General features: G+C 40.8%; 1 protein-coding gene and 1 long non-coding RNA gene across 2 annotated transcripts in view; both read right to left on the bottom strand.

Moving 5' to 3' along the window:
* The window catches only part of jarid2b (jumonji and AT-rich interaction domain containing 2b), a 228,595-nt gene extending 221,148 nt beyond the window's left edge, over positions 1–7,447 (bottom strand). Inside the window, exon 1 of the mRNA XM_061908483.1 lies at positions 6,768–7,447. Within this exon, the coding sequence (XP_061764467.1) occupies positions 6,768–6,812 (45 nt within the window). The 5' untranslated portion in view covers positions 6,813–7,447. The remainder of the gene's footprint in view (positions 1–6,767) is intronic.
* Positions 7,448–15,720: 8,273 nt separating this feature from the next.
* LOC133557047 (uncharacterized) lies at positions 15,721–16,491 on the bottom strand. Its single transcript, XR_009807664.1, has 2 exons — positions 16,142–16,491; positions 15,721–16,038 (listed from the first exon to the last, which is right to left on the bottom strand). It is a non-coding gene; the product is annotated as an uncharacterized LOC133557047 (long non-coding RNA).
* Between the last annotated feature and the right edge of the window lie 210 nt (positions 16,492–16,701).

The raw sequence follows: 16,701 nt of genomic DNA, 5'->3' as shown, positions 1-16,701 counted from the left end.
GGTTAACTATTGTGTTGGTGAGAGGAATTGGTTTATTGCTTTACTTTGCTTTTTTTTGGTGATGCCACCAGAGAAGGGTAGAAGTGATGGCAAAGTAGGGCAAGTCTATTGATGACCGTATGACAAGAAAAAAAATTATTTGCATTGTAATGTAGTGTAGCAATTAGGGCTGCATGATTAATTGACTTTGAGGTTCAAATTAGTGCGATAAAGAACCGCAAGAGGCTGAGGTTTTTTTCTCCGCCGTCACCAGCATTTGAGAGACAGACATGCTCACCAATCAGAAATGTTGAGCCTTACATTTGTCTCTTGCTTCAAATAGGGAGGAAGATGTCTCTCACTGTGCTTCGCTCTGAGCATGTTCATTTAACTGTGGAATTAACTGAACGCAGTGATCCCTCTTTTAAGTAATTCACAGTCTTCGTCTTGGAGGGCGAAGCGTGAGACCGACAGCTTTACACACACAGAAAGCACGTATGTACAGTCCCCATACTCATGAATCGCCAGTGAGGTGTCACGCACGTACAAACTGTCTCCATACTCATAACTCGCCAGTGAGAAGTGTCGCCAAGTACCAAAATCAGGAGGGAAAAAATATGATTACATAGCCAAATGTACCCTTGTGGGAATATTTCAACTTCAAATTGGATGGCTATACACGCCCATCAACACGAACGAACAAGCGAGAATGCCGTGATCACTGGATGGCAACAAAAAAAGAAAATGTTCTACCTAGTTTTTACAACTGGGAAAAAATGCACTTTAAGATATTCAATAATTGAGTAAAAAAAAACACTCATACCGAAATGAGTGTATTTTATTTTTTGTTTTAAATTTAGGATTAATAAAAACGTGTTTACCTTCAAATTAAAAGTACAATGATAAACACTTCTACAGTAATGAGAAATAAGAGTTTATATCCTTTAAATGTGTACTTGCATTATTACAAATCCCGTTTCCATATGAGTTGGGAAATTGTGTTAGATGTAAATATAAATGGAATACAATGATTTGCAAATCATTTTCAACCCATATTTAGTTGAATATGCTACAAAGACAACATATTGGATGTTCAAACTTTTGCTTATAAATCAGTAGCTTTATAATTTGATGGCAGCAACACGTGACAAAGAAGTTGGGAAAGGTGGCAATAAATAATGATAAAAGTTGAGGAATGCTCATCAAACACTTATTTGGAACATCCCACAGGTGTGCAGGCTATCTGGGAACAGGCGAGTGCCTTGATTGGGTATAAAACCAGCTTCCAAAAAAATGCTCAGTCTTTCACAAGAAAGGATGGGGCGAGGTACACCCCTTTGTCCACAACTGCGTGAGCAAATAGTCAAACAGTTTAAGAACAACTTTTCTCAAAGTGAATTTGCAATAAATTTAGGGATTTCTACATCTACAGTCCATAATATCATCAAAAGGTTCAGAAAATCTGGAGAAATCACTCCACGCAAGTGGCATGGCCGGAAACCAACATTGAATGACCGTGACCTTCGATCCCTCAGACGGCACTGTATCAAAAACCGACATCAATCTCTAAAGGATATCACCACATGGGCTCAGGAACCCATCAGAAAACCACTGTAACTAAATACAGCTGGTCGCTACATCCGTAAGGGCAAGTTAAATCTCTACTATGCAAAGCGAAAGCCGCCGCCGGCTTCTCTGGAGGTGAGATCATCTAAGAAGGACTGATCCATAGTGGAAAAGTGTTCTGTGGTCTGACAAGTCCACATTTCAAATTGTCTTTTGAAATATTTGATATTGTGTCATCCGGACCCAAGGGAAATCGAACCATCCAGACTGTTATCGACGCAAAGTTCAAAAGCCAGCATCTGTGATGGTATGGGGGTGCATTAGTGCCCAAGGCATGGGTAACTTACACATCTTTGAAGGCACCATTAATGCTGAAATATACATACAGGTTTCGGAACAACATATTCTGCCATCTAAGGGCCGTCTTTTTCATGGACGCCTCTACTTATAATCAGCAAGACAATGCCAGGCCACATTCAGCACGTGTTACAACAGCGTGGCTTTGAACATCAAATATCCTGTCTTTGTAATGCATTCAATTGAATATGGATTGAAAAAGATTTGCAAATCATTGTATTCGATTTATATTTACAGCTAACACAATTCCCCAACACATATGGGTTCTTCCGAGGATGTCGTAGTCGTAGTGGTTTGTACAGTCCTTTGAGACATTTGTGATTTAGGGCTATATAAATAAACATTGATTGATTGATATGGAAACGGGGTTTGTATTTATATTATAAAATTACATTATAAACACTGTATAGTTACTATTGGTTATTTCTTCACTTTAAGATCATGATGGAGATAAAAGCCCAGAGTTTGTCTATGTAAAGCCAATATTTTTGACAGTAAATTATTGCATATTGTTCCAACAATATGTTGATTGGCAGTCTAAAAGTAACATGTTTTCATTCACTAGTTATTTTTGCTGCTTTAAGCAATCATATATATAAAACATAAAAATCGCAAATGCAATTTTGGCTGGAAAAATTGCTATAAGTTTTTTCCCCAAAACTGTGCAGCTCTAGTAGTATTAACGTCGTATATGTGTCTGTCTTGGCTGTCCAGTAAAACAATGAAGAAACCACCTGTTTTAAAGACAGCCGTAAACTGGCCCCTTGATTGGTCATTGGGTAGGTGTTTATTTGTCCAGGCTGTTCAGTACAATATAGCTAAGTCTGACAATAACAAAAAGACACAAAGTGTGCTGCATTGTCTTTGTGCGGATCCACTTGCATCTTCCCTTGCCTTTTCACCTTATCTTGTCGGCACAAGCTTAGTTAAAGCGGTAGCTCAAATAGGTTCATTATGTCCTCTTATTGAATATAGGTTCAGTTTTTGTAATATGTAGACAGGCATAATAAAAGGTAAGGTTAAAAAAAAAAGTGTAACTCAAACTTGTCTGAATACAAGAAACTGAACAGAGTTAAGTTTGTACTTTGTATCGTTTGCGCATTTTTTATAATGGTAACAATTTAACCCTGGAACAGATTAGCTCAATTTACATTTACTTTGCTTTTATGAAAGATCTCATTCAGCATTAATCCATCATTTCATTGCCAATACACCCAAATATCATCCACAGCTTGTAAAATGTTTATTGGGGGCCCCGAATGAAGGGGGGTTGACTCATGTTTCAGGGGAAATGGTTAAGCCAAGCATGTATAATTGTCTTACGCTAATTAAGGGAGGGCACTAGGGGTGGGGGGAGGATGGAGTGGGATCAGCAGGCTCAAGTAGTCCCATCTCTCAATCCTAAAAGCAAGGAGGTAAGGGGGCAGGGAGTCCCTTCCTGGTAGGATACGCTACATTTCTGAGCCGTGTTTGTTGTAGACCAGACTTGGGGGATCAACTGCAAACAGCTGCTGAAAAATGCAAGACAGATGTAAAAACATGGCCACATCTACCCGGTCCTGATGCTACCACTTTAGCTCTAATGATCCCATTGGATAACTGCAAACTTGTGTGTGTGTGTGTGTGTGTAGGGGGGGGGGGGGGGGGGGGGGGGGGGGGGGGGCGACCACAACTTGTCAACGGTCACACAGTCTTTAAAACACAAGAGGCGTTTTAAAAACCGGAATAATGTTAACAGTCATGTAAGTGGAGAGTACTGCTCGTCACAAATATCACTGTTGGCTCATATGATGACAAAAGGACACTATAGCTCCCCTAAACTATTTTCAATCACGCAGAAAATCTGCATTCAATAACCACTAAAATTGATCAACTGTACTGGTTCGGCTTTACATCAATTAACATACATACGTGCACTCAAACGCACCACAACTTCAAATAGGCGGACAAAATAAGACGTGTGAAGTGAGTAACTTTATACTTAATATGTAGTATAAAATTGATCTACATGTTTCCCTTTTTCAGTGAGACATGCTGTGCATTACTGTTTAAATGTGTCACAAAAATGTTAATCCCCGGGCAAGACGGGGTAAGCGATAATGAATATCTTTAGTTATAATCCGCAATAAACATGCACTGTAGTACTGTAATACAGTGTAATATTGTTACCATAACTTTAAATGCACTGGCAAGATAAGCGATAATCTCCTTTTTTTTATAATCAGCAATCAAACATATTGTGTAATACTGTTACCACAACTTTGAATGCACTGACAAGACAGGGTAAGAGATAATCAATCGAGTTGTTTTTTTTATAATCAGCAATAAAACACGACATGTAACCAAATGAGCGCTAGCGGCAGCACATGCACTCAAACGCACCACCAGCCATAACTTTAAATGGCCTTGCAAGACAAACTGCAAACTGGGCAACTTTGATGCCTGATCTGCAGTATATAAAGATGTGCGTTGTTTTTCTTTCCAATCAGCGAAGAAACATGCCGTGTTTTTACAAAGGGAGACTCACCACAAGTGTTGCAAGTAATTAAACACACAGTGTGTAATGCATTGTTACAATAAGGAAGTGAACCCAAACGCACCACCAGTCATAACTTATATTGGTCTGACAAGACGACATAAAAAGCGACACGCTTGACGCATAATCTGTGAAGCTTTGAGCTGTTTTGGTTCTAATTCACGATTAAAAAACACGCTATGATACAACAAACAAGTCGTGTGTTGTTAGCATAAGCACATGCACTTGAACGCACCACCAGCCTTAACTTTAAATGGCCTTGCAAGAAACAAACTGCAAACTGGGCAACTTTGATGCTTTGTCTGCAGTATATAAAGATGTACGTGTTGTTTTTCTTTCTAATCAGCGAAGAAACAGGCCGTGTTGTTACAAAGGGTGACTCACCACAGGTGTTGCAAGTAATTAAACACAGTGTAACGCATTGTTACAAAAGGAAGTGAACCCAGACGCACCACCAGTCATAACTTATATTGGTCTGACAAAACATAAAAAGCGACACGCTTGACGCATAATCTGAGTTGCTTTGTGCTGTTTCGGTTCAAATTCACGATTAAAAAACACGCTACGATACAACAAACAAGTCGTGTGTTGTTAGCATAAGCACATGCGCTCAAACGCGCCACCAGCCTTAACTTTAAATGGCCTTGCAAGAAACAAACTGCAAACTGGGTAACTTTGATGCTTTGTGTGCAGTATATAAAGATGTACGTGTTATTTTTCTTTCCAATCAGCGAAGAAACACGCCGTGTTGTTACAAGGGGTGACTCACCACACGTGTTTCAAGTAATTAAACACAGAGTGTAACGCATTGTTACAAAAAGGAAGTGAACCCAAACGCACCACCAGTCATAACTTATATTGGTCTGACAAGACATAAAAAGCAACATGCTTGACGCATAATCCGAGTAGCTTTGTGCTGTTTCGGTTCAAATTTACGATTAAAAAACACGCTATGATACAACAAACAAGTCGTGTGTTGTTAGCATAAGCACATGCACTCAAACGCACCACCAGCCTTAACTTTAAATGGCCTTGCAAGAAGCAAACTGGGCAACTTTGATGCTTTGTCTGCAGTATATAAAGATGTACGTGTTGTTTTTCTTTCCAATCAGCGAAGAAACACGCCGTGTTGTTACAAGGGGTGACTCACCACACGTGTTTCAAGTAATTAAACACACAGTGTAACGCATTGTTACAAAAAGGAAGTGAACCCAAACGCACCACCAGTCATAACTTATATTGGTCTGGCAAGACAAGACATAAAAAGCAACACGCTTGACGCATAATCCGTGTAGTTTTGTGCTGTTTCGGTTCTAATTCACAATTAAGAAACACGCAAAGATACAACAAACAAGTCGTGTGTTGTTAACATAAGCACATGCACACTAACGCACCACCAGCCGTAACTTTAAATGGACGTGGGGGGGGGGGGGGGGGGGGCTGATGCTTTAAAGAATTGAGTTGCTCTCTTCCCACGCAATAAAGAGTCGACAAACCCGACTCTTCACATTTCACAATATTCCATCAAAATGTAACCGAGTGACGTTACAAGACGGTCGCCGGCGTTACATGCTAACAGAAAATGGTCGTCTCCTACGTGGGAGCCCCCTCCCCCTGCAATGCGACTGCACGTACACGACTTAATTGTTTCAATTAACAATACGCTTCTCCTTCTTCGTAAATGCCAAACATTGAACGCTAGAACCTGCCATTTTCAGTGTTTTGACGGCAAGTGGACGCTCGCATGCTAACCGCTATTCCGTATTGCAACGAGCTAGCTAGCAAACAGAGGTCACCATAGCAGTCCATCATTTAATGACGACGAAAAGTAGCATAAGTGTGGGATTTAAGTCTTTAGAATATGCCCACGTAGTGTTGCGGGGTGAACATGGCACGGAAAATGCCGATTTACGTGGACCCCTCTTTCCTCGATGAACACAAACACACACACACACTCTTTAAATGAGGAGCCACAGCGGTACCAATGAAAAACACCGTAAAACAGCGTGGATTAAAAAATATATATATTTATATGTATATATATATATATATATATATATATATATATATATATATATATATATATATATATATATATATATGTGTTTCACTACATTCCCGATCAACAATGTGAGATAGAGTTCAGCGTGGAGCCGAAAAAGAGCCGAGCCATGGCCGACGACCTCAAACAGGCAATATCGGCGTGTTTCAGTTGTGCACAAAATGGAGAAAAGCAGTGTTTAAAGTGTTTTTTTTTCTAATGCACAATGCAGCGAGCAACAGCCGTGATTAAAGTTTATGCTTTAAAAAAAATAAAAGTTGTACTTACGTATTTCTTCTGAATGATATTCCTTTTAGGTCTTTGCTTGCTCATTTTCCCGAATTTCCCCCGAGAAAAATGTTTGGCTAAAGAGAGAATGGCCACATGAATGTCTTTCTTTGCGGAACACACAGCAAATGTCGATTTAAATCCCCGGCTCGCTGCAAAGGGAAGGGGGAATTTTTTCTTTTTTAAAGCACAATCCTTCTTTGACGGTAAAAAAAAAAAAAAAGGAAAAAAAGAACAGTGTTCAAGGATGCACGGCCGATCCCGGACTCGCAGGACGGGGCAACATAGCCAAAACAATCACACAACAACAATAAGTTCCCTTCGGCTTCTGGAGGCTCGGTCCCGGTTCTTTCACCATCGTCAAGGGGGTGAAGCTCGCCGAAGTGACATTCTCGCAAACAATAAATAAGATGAATAAGGAGCTGAAAGTAAAAAGGTCCTCCTTTATCTGGCGTTGTGCCCCCCCTCGACTACTTCCCTCGCCGGAGTCTGCTGCCGTCGTCGAGTGAAGCTCTGCGGCGTCACTGCTGAGCTGCCGAGTCCGAGCAGCTCCTTTCTTCCTCGGCGTGAGCCTATCACGTCTCTCCGTGTACAGCGGTAACTTTAAAATCCCCTCTGAGACAGCCCCCGCACGGCAAAACAGCTCCCAAACACCACGCCATGTTGCCCTTAATCCAGCCCCGGATACCTTTTTAAAAAACATATTTTGCAAAACATCGCACTTTAATTTGAGGTGTAACTTATTTGAGCAAACACTTGTGTTGCATTCGAGAAAGCTGGGAAATTAGAGATGTCGAAAAGCTATTACGACTGACAACAAAGCCAAACTTCTTTTTTTTTACATTTTACAGACTAATTTTACAAGGATACAGCTTCACACGAATCAAACTCATTTTGGTTAATGCATAAATTACATTTGTCTTAATTAAAGAGCTTAGACTATTACATGTCCTCAGCAAACATTAAAGGCCTACTGAAACCAACTACTACCCACCACCAGTTTGATAGTTTATATATCAATGATGAAATATTAACATTGCAACACATGCCAATACGGCTTTTTTAGTTTACTAAATAACAATTTTAAGTTTCCCGGGAGTTTCTTGTTGAAAACGTCGCGGAATGCTGACGTGTACGCGTTACGTCAAGGACCGTTAGGAAATATTACCGCTGTGCACACACACAGCTAAAAGTTGTCTCCTTTAACGGCATAATTATACAGTTTTTTGGACATCTGTGTTGCTGAATCTTTTGCAATTTGTTCAATTAATATTGGAGAAGTCACAGTAGAAAGATGGAGATGGGAAGCTTTAGCCTTTAGCCACACAAACACACAGTGATTCCTTGTTTAAAATTCCTGGAGGTGAAACTTTCCTATGGATCAGAGCGCGGTCAAGAGAACATGGATCCTGACCATATGTCAACCAGCAGGTTTCGGTGAGAAAATTGTGGTTAAAAAGTCAGTTCTTAACGGAGAAAAGCTGAGCTTGCGCCGTCCATAGCTGCCGTCGACTCCCCTGAGACACTGCGTGTCAAAACACCCGTGGATACACCCTTCCGAATATCAGGTACTATAAACTCACTAAAACACTAGCAACACAATAGAAAGATAAGGGATTTTCCAGATTTAACCTCGTAAATGTGTCTAAAAACATCAGAATCCGTCCCAATGCAATCACGTATTTATTTATTTATTTATTTATTCTAGTCCGTCGCTATTAATATCCTCAAACACGAATCTTTCATCCTCGCTCAAATTAATGGGGAAATTGTCGTTTTCTCGGTCCGAATAGCACTTTTTGTGGATGTTCTCTACTAAATCCTTTCAGCAAAAATATGGCAATATTGCGAAATGATGAAATCTCATTTCAGTAGGCTTTTAAAGGCCTACTGAAATGAGATTTTCTTATTTAAACGGGGATAGCAGGTCCATTCTATGTGTCATACTTGATCGTTTTGCGATTTTGCCATATTTTTGCTGAAAAGATTTAGTAGAGAACATCCACGATAAAATTCACAACTTTTGGTCGCTAACAGAAAAGCCATGCCTTTACCGGAAGTCGCAGACGATGACATCACCCGTTGATGGCTCCTCACATCCTCATTGTTTTTAATGGGAGCCTCCAACAAAAAGAGCTATTTGGACCGAGAAAACGACAATTTCCCCATTAATTTGAGCGAGGATGAAAGATTTTTGTTTGAGGATATTGATAGCGACGGAGTAGAAAAAAAAAGAAAAGAAAATCAAGTTTAAAAAAAAAAACGCGATTGCATTGGGACGGATTCAGATGTTTTTAGACACATTTACTAGGATAATTCTGGGAAACCCATCATCTTTCTATTGGGTTGCTAGTGTTTTAGTTAATTTTATAGTACCTGATAGTCGGAAGAGTGTATCCACAGGTGTCTTGACGCGCAGTGTCTCAGGGGAGTCGATGGCAGCTATGGACGGCACAAGCTCACCTTTTCTCCGGTAAGAACTGACTTTTTAACCACAATTTTCTCACCGAAACCTGCTGGTTGACATGTGGTCGGGATCCATGTTCTCTTGACCGCACTCTGATCCATATGAAAGTTTCACCTCCAGGAATTTTAAACAAGGAATCACCGTGTTTGGGTGTCGCTAAAGGCTAAAGCTTCCCAACTCCATCTTTCTACTGTGACTTCTCCAATATCAATTGAACAAATTGCAAAAGATTCAGCAACACAGATGTCCAAAATACTGTGTAATTATGCGGTTAAAGCAGACGACTTTTAGCTGTGTGTGCGCAGCGCTAATATTTCCTAACAGTCCTTGACGTCACACGTACACGTCAGCATTCCGCGACGTTTTCAACAAGAAACTCCCGGGAAACTTAAAATTGTTATTTAGTAAACTAAAAAGGCCGTATTGGCATGTGTTGCAATGTTAATATTTCATCTACTGAAACCCACTACTACCGACCACGCAGTCTGATAGTTTTTATATCAATAATGAAATATTAACATTTCAATACATGCCAATACGGCCTTTTTAGTTTACTAAATATCAATTTTAAATTTTGCGCAAAGTATCCTGTTGAAAACATCGCGGTATGATGATGCATGCGCGTGATGTCACGAATTGTAGCGGACATTTTGTTCCACCCTGATCCCAGCTATAAGTTGTCTGCTTTAATCGCATAATTACACAGTATTCTGGACATCTGTGTTGCTGAATCTTTTGCAATTTGTTCAATTAATAATGGAGATGTCAAATAAGAATGATGTAGGTGGGAAGCGGTGTATTGCGGCTGCCTTTAGCAACACAAACACAGCCGGTGTTTCCTTGTTTACATTCCCAAAGGTGAAGCTTTACTGTGGAACAGAGCGGTCAAGCGAATATGGTTCTCTACCACATGTCAACCGGCAGGTTTCGTTGAGAAAATTGTGGTAATAAGTCGGCTCTTGCCGTAGACATCAGCGGAGCTTGCGTCGTTCCTCGTGCACCTGTCAAAGAGGCAGCTGCGAACTCTCTTGCCTCCTCCGACCGGCCATCCCCGAACGTGGGATGCTTCCACTGTGGAGGAGGGGGATAAAAAGCTCAACCCGGCCCGACCGTCTGCCTTCACCTCGCCTCGTCGAGAAACGTGGCTTCCCTCAGAGACACTGGCGGTCACCACACCCATGGCCACACCCCTCCAACTTTCAGGTACTACTATATAATCTCACTAAAACACTAGTTACACAATAAGCAGATAAGGGATTTTCCAGACTTATCCTAGTAAATGTGTCTAATAACATCTGAATCGCTCCCACTGCCCTGTCTTTTTTTTTTTCCCTAGTCCTTTTCTCTCACTATCCTCATCCACGAATCTTTCATCCTCGCTCAAATTAATGGGGAAATCGTCGCTTTCTCAGTCCGAATCGCTCTCGCTGCTGGTGGCCATGATTGTAAACAATGTGAGGATGTGAGGAGCTCCCCAACCCGTGACGTCACGCGCACATCGTCTGCTACTTCCGGTACAGGCAAGGCTTTTTTATTAGCGACCAAAAGTTGCAAACTTTATCGTGGATGTTCTCTACTAAATCCTTTCAGCAAAAATATGGCAATATCGCGAAATGATCAAGTACGACACATAGAATGGACCTGCTATCCCCGTTAAAATAAGAAAATCTCATTTCAGTAGGCCTTTAAGGGGCTGTCTGCAACTTGCAAAAAATAGAACCAAAAATGCATTGGCAAGCTCATGTTATGATTAGTGGTTTAAGAGAACACATTTGTTTTACAATTGTCTATGTCAGGGGTTTCTTCACCTTTTTATTGTAGGACCCAACTTTTCTAGAGAGGGGGCTCAGGGCCCGGGGCCCTAACAAATATTAACAATAATTTAGTTATCTTACTCTTGATTTTGATCATATTAGAAAAATATCTAACCTGCTTACAGTTTTACACGATTCAATTTTTCAAATGATATGTTGTCAGTCTGATTACAAAATAAATACTAACCAAATACATTTGGTAAAAATGGATTTGTAAAAACTGATTAAAAATATTTGTACATACAATTATGCAGTGCTAAAATAAATAAATACACATTAACAAAATGTTCATAAATAAACAGTCAGTAAAAATAAGTGGTCGATAAAATTACAGTTTAATTACTTTTGTCATATTTTTTGCACTTAAGAAGCTTCTCAATGACTTTAGCGCCAGACTTCTTCTGTTTGATTGATATCATTACTGCCACAAGTGGGGAAAAAAGTGTAACAACTGAGTACTGCTGCTCATGTGGACCATAGCTGAAAAACAGATATTTTTTGATGGCCCTCTCGGGGGAGCTCGCAGCCCAACAATTAGCAATTGTTGTGTTAAGAAACACTGATCTATATCAGTGACTCTCAAACTGTAGAATTGGTTTGCAGGCTCCATCTACACCAAAAAAAATCACTTGATTAAAGTACACAACTTATATTCAAACAAAGTGTTACTGTTTGAATTGTGATAAAATGGCAGTCGCCAAAAATATTAAATATACTTGTAAAATAAACCTCTGATTTGTTTTTAATAAATACTTAGGCCTACTACGCTACTGTATTTTAATGTTGGTCATTATAGTGGTACTTGAAAGAGTGTTTTCTGAGGTGGTACTTGGTGAAACGTGTTTGAGAATCACTGGTCTATGTTTTTCACAATTACTAAGTCTATGTAATTAAAAAAATTTACCGGCTCTAATAAAATTATTCGAGTTTACGACAGTCACTCGACCTGTCTCGTTCACACGTACATCCAGGGAGCGCGTGCACAAATACTAAAAAGGTCCAAGAGAAGCAACAAACAATTTGAAGTCCTGTTATATTTAATGACGACTAGCGCTACCTATCCTAATCGCTGTTATTAGGTGACAACACCCAAAGCTAATGAGTGTGCACGTGTTACGTACGTAGTGTACGTCATTACGTTCTACAAGCAGTAAGAGGACGGGATGTACTGTGTAAAATACATTGTAAAGTTAGCGCCCTCTCAGAAAATTTTGTAAATGTTGCAAACAGCCCCTTTAACTCTAAACGTGTATTTCAAAATAACGTCTCCAATTTTTGTGAATTGAAATCAAATCAATTGGTACTTGCCCCTTCAAAACACAACACAACACAACTTTTAAAACTTTTAACCTTTCAAAAAGAAAAACTATTTGATAAGAAATATTGTATTAAAAACAATACAATGGGGGACGGCGTGGCGAAGTTGGTAGAGTGGCTGTACCAGAAATCTGAGGGTTACTGGTTCAATCCCCGCCTTCTACCATCCTAGTCACGTCTGTTGTGTCCTTGGGCAAGACACTTCACCCTTGCTCCTGATGGGTCCTGGTGAGCGCCTTGCATGGCAGCTCCCGCCGTCAGTGTGTGAAAGTGTGTGTGAATGGGCGAATGGGCTCCTTAAAGGGGAACATTATCACAATTTCAAAAGGGTTAAAAACAATAAAAATCAGTTCCCAGTGGCTTGTTGTATTTTTTGAAGTTTTTTTCAAAATTTTACTGGTCCCGGAATATCCCTAAATAAAGCTTTAAAGTGCTTTAATTTCGCTATCTTCAAAACCACTACCCATTTCCCTGTGATGTCATACAGGGCTGCCAATACAAACAACATGGCGGTTACCACAGCAAGATATAGCGACATTAGCTCGGATTCAGACTTGGATTTCAGCGGCTTAAGCGATTCAACAGATTACGCATGTATTGAAACAGATGGTCGGAGTATGGAGGCAGATAGCAAAAACGAAATTGAAGAAGAAATTGAAGCTTTTGAGCGAATAGCTATTGACGCTATTCGGCCATAGCGTGGGTGTACCTAATGAAGTCGCCCATAGCATGGCTGCCTTATTAGCATCGCCGGGAAAATGTGCAGACCAAACGATCAGGACTTTCGCATCTTGTGACACTGGAGCAACTTAAATCTGTCGTTTGGTAAGTTTTTGTTTCTCATTAAATGTGGGTATCTAGTTTCAAATGTACGTAGAGCTAGCGTAAATAGCATGTTAGCATAGAGTAGCGTAGCATGTTAGCATCGATTAGCTGTCAGTCATGCCGTGACCAAATATGTCTGTTTAGCACATAAGTCGACAACTTCAACAAAACTCACCTTTGTGATTTCGTTGACTTAATCGTTGCAAATGCATCTGCAGGTTATCCATACATCTCTGTGCCATGTCTGTCGTAGCACCGCCGTTCAAACACACTGGTACATTCAATGGGGGTCTGGCGGCAGATTTCTTGCCAGTGGTGCAACTTGAATCCCTCCCTGTTAGTGTTGTTACACCCTCCGACAACACACCGACGAGGCATGATGTCTCCAAGGTTCCAAAAAATAGTCGAAAAAACGGAAAATAACAGAGCTGAGACCCGGTGTTTGCAATGTGAAAATGGCGGGTGTGTTACCTCGGTGACGTCACGTTCTGACGTCATTGCTTAAAGACCGATAAACAGAAAGGCGTTTAATGTGCCAAAATTCACCCATTTAGAGTTCGGAAATCGGGTAAAAAAATACATGGTCTTTTTCCTGCAACACCAAAGTATATATTGACGCTTGCATTGGTGATAATGTTCCCCTTTAAAAATGGGTAGAAAAACGCTATACAAGTACAACCCATTTACCATACAATAATAATGAACATTTACCTTGCATCTCCTACCAGCTGCTTCTCTGTCAAACACACCATCAGCAGCTTTTCCAAATTTTACAGATAAATGTCTGTCATTTTGATATTATTTTAACATCATTGGCTGGCGGTGAACTCCTCCTGCTTCAATAAAGTGCAGAGTAGAAGTGATACGTTCAAACTGCTTCGCCAGTTAGCTACACGCTCTTTCATGTATTTGATGTTCAGTTCATTTCAATGGACGACATTGATTAGAGATACAAATGTTTCAAATAAAGAGCTCCGTTACTGAACCATATACCTGTAAGCCCGGGTACTACTGTGTATCAGTGTCCTAAACCGCTTGTACCAATCTGTGGACGGGCCTAAATCAGGCCACGGGAAACTTTTAGAAACACTACAATTCAATTAAATTTTTTTTGTAAATAACAAGATAGGATTTATTGTAAATGCTTAAACATTTTGGAAAAATCTTTTGTCGTGATTACTATGCTGTTACAAATGGGTCGCATGTCTGCAAAGGTCGTGTCCCCAAGATGCAGAATGAACGTCAGGAAGCAGCTAGAAGGTGAGAATGATGTGTATACCAGTAACGAAGCCACAACATAAAGATACTCTGCTGCACAGAAGCTAATTCAGCAGAGCATAGAATGGGAACGAAAACAGTTGCCAATAGCAAACAAGAAACCCAGACAAAGGTTGCTTCTTAGGTCATACAGGATATATCCCACCTAACCTCATTCCTATACTCTTTCAAATGTTCTTGTAATCAGACAATGTTTTCGGTAGATTTAGATTTAATCTTTACCTGACAAGTTTCGGCTGTCATCTGCAATCTTTTTCAGAAGGGTCCCCTGACCACTGTGACGTATCGCCTATCAGCTGTTCTTATAGGAGTGACCACTGATTACAAGAACATTTGAAAGAGTATATGAATAAGAAGACATAATGAACCTTTTTGAGTAACGTTATCCCTGTCCACACACACACACCATTGTTTAAAACCCCCTCCCCCCGCCGTCTGCTGGCATAAGGCAACCTAGTTCGCATGCGTACTAGTCACCTCAGACCTGAAATTGTATTCTTTATCTGCGACTTGTGCAAAGATACCGAGAATGGCTGCTTTGATTTCTGTTTGGACCGACGGTGTCCTCGCCATCGAAGGAAGGGGACATTCTGTCGTGATTTCTGGATTGCCAGTTCAAACACCAAAGATTTTCCCCACCAAAAGGAGGAAATAACAAAAGGTTGGCATTTGTTCTGACGTCACTTCCTCTCTGAACTTCGTTTGGAAACGATCGATGAGTCCATACAAAGCTAAGAGCCGGAGATTCAAGAAATACACGGCGCATTTACCCATGTAAAAAATGATCCAAGAGGGGATGCTTAATCGATGGATTAGTGTGTCTGACACGGGGCTGAGGCTAAATAATGATTTGTTTAAGGAGTTATCCGGCTTAATGTAGACATGTACTACATGGATCGCAAGGAAAGTAAAAATCAGGGCGGTGATTATTACCACACAAGTGAAATCACTAATCACCAAGTAAATTCCGGAGCGTACGCTTGGCGGCCCTGGCAACGGAACATTAACAAAATAAACCAAGTGGCGCTGGGAACAAATTCGACTTAAACATAGGTAGAGTACTGTAATACTAAACATAAACCATGACAACCTGAGGTCATAACAGATACTTTTCGATTCCATGTGTAACGGTCCCGAGGGGTAAAAATATTAAAATCTAATACAGTTGTTGCTTAAAACCAATAAAAATTGTTAATACAAATATTAAGAACCCAATGTAGTGAGAGTAGCTGTCCAAAATAAGGAAAGATGATTAACCGGTTCACAATTTATTAAAATACAATAAAAAAAAAAACACTCACTTTGTTGATACTAAAATACCAGATGGTACAAATGTGATAGGCGAGGGGCCAACAGGCATGTGGGTATCTTGGCTCCGCCCCCTTCCAAGGCATCCTCACACAGGGCAGGGTTTCCCCTGCCTCTGCTGGAGTTCCGCGTCAACGACTTGGGTACGCCCACTCTCCTCGCCAATCTCGGTCACTAGCGGGACCCACGTGGCCGTACCCGTCCCGCTCCGCCTCCTGGTCACTCCGGGGGTCTCCGCAGGTCTCTGGGTCCAAATCGCCCCCTGTCCACAGAACCACACAGCCAGCGTACAACGCACGAGCCCGCAAGCCCACAGCCAAAGGCAGTTGGGTATCCCCACAGATCCACAACAGTACGACACTTACTTGGGCGGCAGAGTTTCCTCTGCCCCTGCCTGTTGTGGACGTCTTGGGGTTCGTTCCGGTAGCCTGCAGGGTATACGGCGTGGTCCGGGGGTGCCTTCCCAGCCTGCGTGCGTTCACTCGGTCGCCCTTGGCAAAGCCTGTTGATTCCTCTCCGTTCCGGCCAGAACCTGCCGAATTCTGCCGTCCTCTTTCTCCTGTCGTCCAAGCCTGTCGTTTCCCTCTGTCAATCCTTCCTCCTCTCGCCCCTGTCTGTCTCACTCCTTCTTTTGTTACTCATTTTAAACGTGCAGTCCTAATGCTCCTCAGGTGCGTCCAATTTCCCGTGCCGTTTGATTGGGCACTTTGGTTGTTAGGGGCAAACAGCTAAAAGGGGCAATGTCTTAAAATACCAGCAAAGTCCACAAGGAGTAAAAACATGCAATTAAAAATACAATCAACTTCTAAAATGTAAAAACGTGCAATTCAAAATACAATCAAATTCTAATATATAAAAACATGCAATTCAAAATATAATCAAATCCCAAAATATAAAAACATGCAATTCAAAATATAATCAAATC

This window comes from Nerophis ophidion, linkage group LG08 (genome assembly GCF_033978795.1).
Source record: "Nerophis ophidion isolate RoL-2023_Sa linkage group LG08, RoL_Noph_v1.0, whole genome shotgun sequence".
NCBI classification, from domain to species: Eukaryota; Metazoa; Chordata; class Actinopteri; order Syngnathiformes; family Syngnathidae; genus Nerophis; species Nerophis ophidion.
This window is presented reverse-complemented; position numbering and strand designations above follow the sequence as displayed.